At 47.0% G+C, this 783-nt stretch overlaps 1 protein-coding gene across 1 annotated transcript; it reads right to left on the bottom strand.

The window, feature by feature from the left end:
• Window positions 1–4: 4 nt before the first annotated feature.
• Window positions 5–550, bottom strand: LOC104533487 (olfactory receptor 14C36-like; the record flags this gene model as incomplete). The annotated part of the gene is made up of 1 exon (XM_010180250.1): window positions 5–550. A coding segment is annotated over exon 1 (546 nt), but the record flags the coding sequence as incomplete, so codon positions are not given.
• Between the last annotated feature and the right edge of the window lie 233 nt (window positions 551–783).

The following is a 783-nucleotide window of genomic DNA, read 5'->3' as shown; positions in this document are numbered from 1 at the left end:
AGAGCTTGAGGATCTGGGGGATTTCACAGAACTGCTCCAAGACATTGCCTTGGCAGAAAGATATAGAAAATGTATTGGCAGTGTGCCGCACTGCAGTGATAAAACCATTCACCCAGGCAGATGCTGCAATTTTGACACAAGCTCTGCTGCCCATGATGGTCCCATGGTGCAGAGGTTTGCAAATGACAATGTAACAGCCATAGGACATGAATGTGAGAAGAAAAAATTCTGATGACATGAAGAATGAATAGATAAAAACCTGTGCAGCTAATCCAGAGTAGGAAATGGACCTGGTGTCCCATAGAGAGTTGGTCATAGATTTGGGGAGAGTGGTTGAAATGAAGCCAAGGCCAAAACCAGAAAGACTTAAGAAGAAGTACATGGGTGTGTGGAGGTGGTGGTCGCAGGCTATGGCAGTGATGATGAGGCCGTTTCCCAGGAGGGCAGTCAGGGAGATGGCCAGGAAGAAACAGAAGAGCAAGAGCTGCAGCTCCCACGTGTGTGCAAATGCCAGGAGGAGGAACTGTGTGATGGAGCTGCTGTTGGACATTTGATTCTTCCAGGGAATTAGCACTGTCCATGACATAAAAGACATGTAAATTTTTAAGCTCTGAATGAAATGTATGCTATTTATCCCAGTCATCTGCTATGTGGGAGTTTCTTATCAGATCATGGGGTTTCTCCAGGGAAGCTTTCTGGCATGCCAGGGCATGGCAGGGATGTTGTTGCAAACTCTCTCTCCCAGCATTTCTGGGAACAGTTTCCCTCTCATTCCCTGCCCAG

Source organism: Mesitornis unicolor, unplaced genomic scaffold, assembly GCF_000695765.1.
Source record: "Mesitornis unicolor isolate BGI_N332 unplaced genomic scaffold, ASM69576v1 scaffold44752, whole genome shotgun sequence".
In the NCBI taxonomy this organism is placed as follows: Eukaryota; Metazoa; Chordata; class Aves; order Mesitornithiformes; family Mesitornithidae; genus Mesitornis; species Mesitornis unicolor.
The sequence above is the reverse complement of the archived record's forward strand: the minus strand, read 5'-3'. Positions and strand labels throughout refer to the sequence as shown.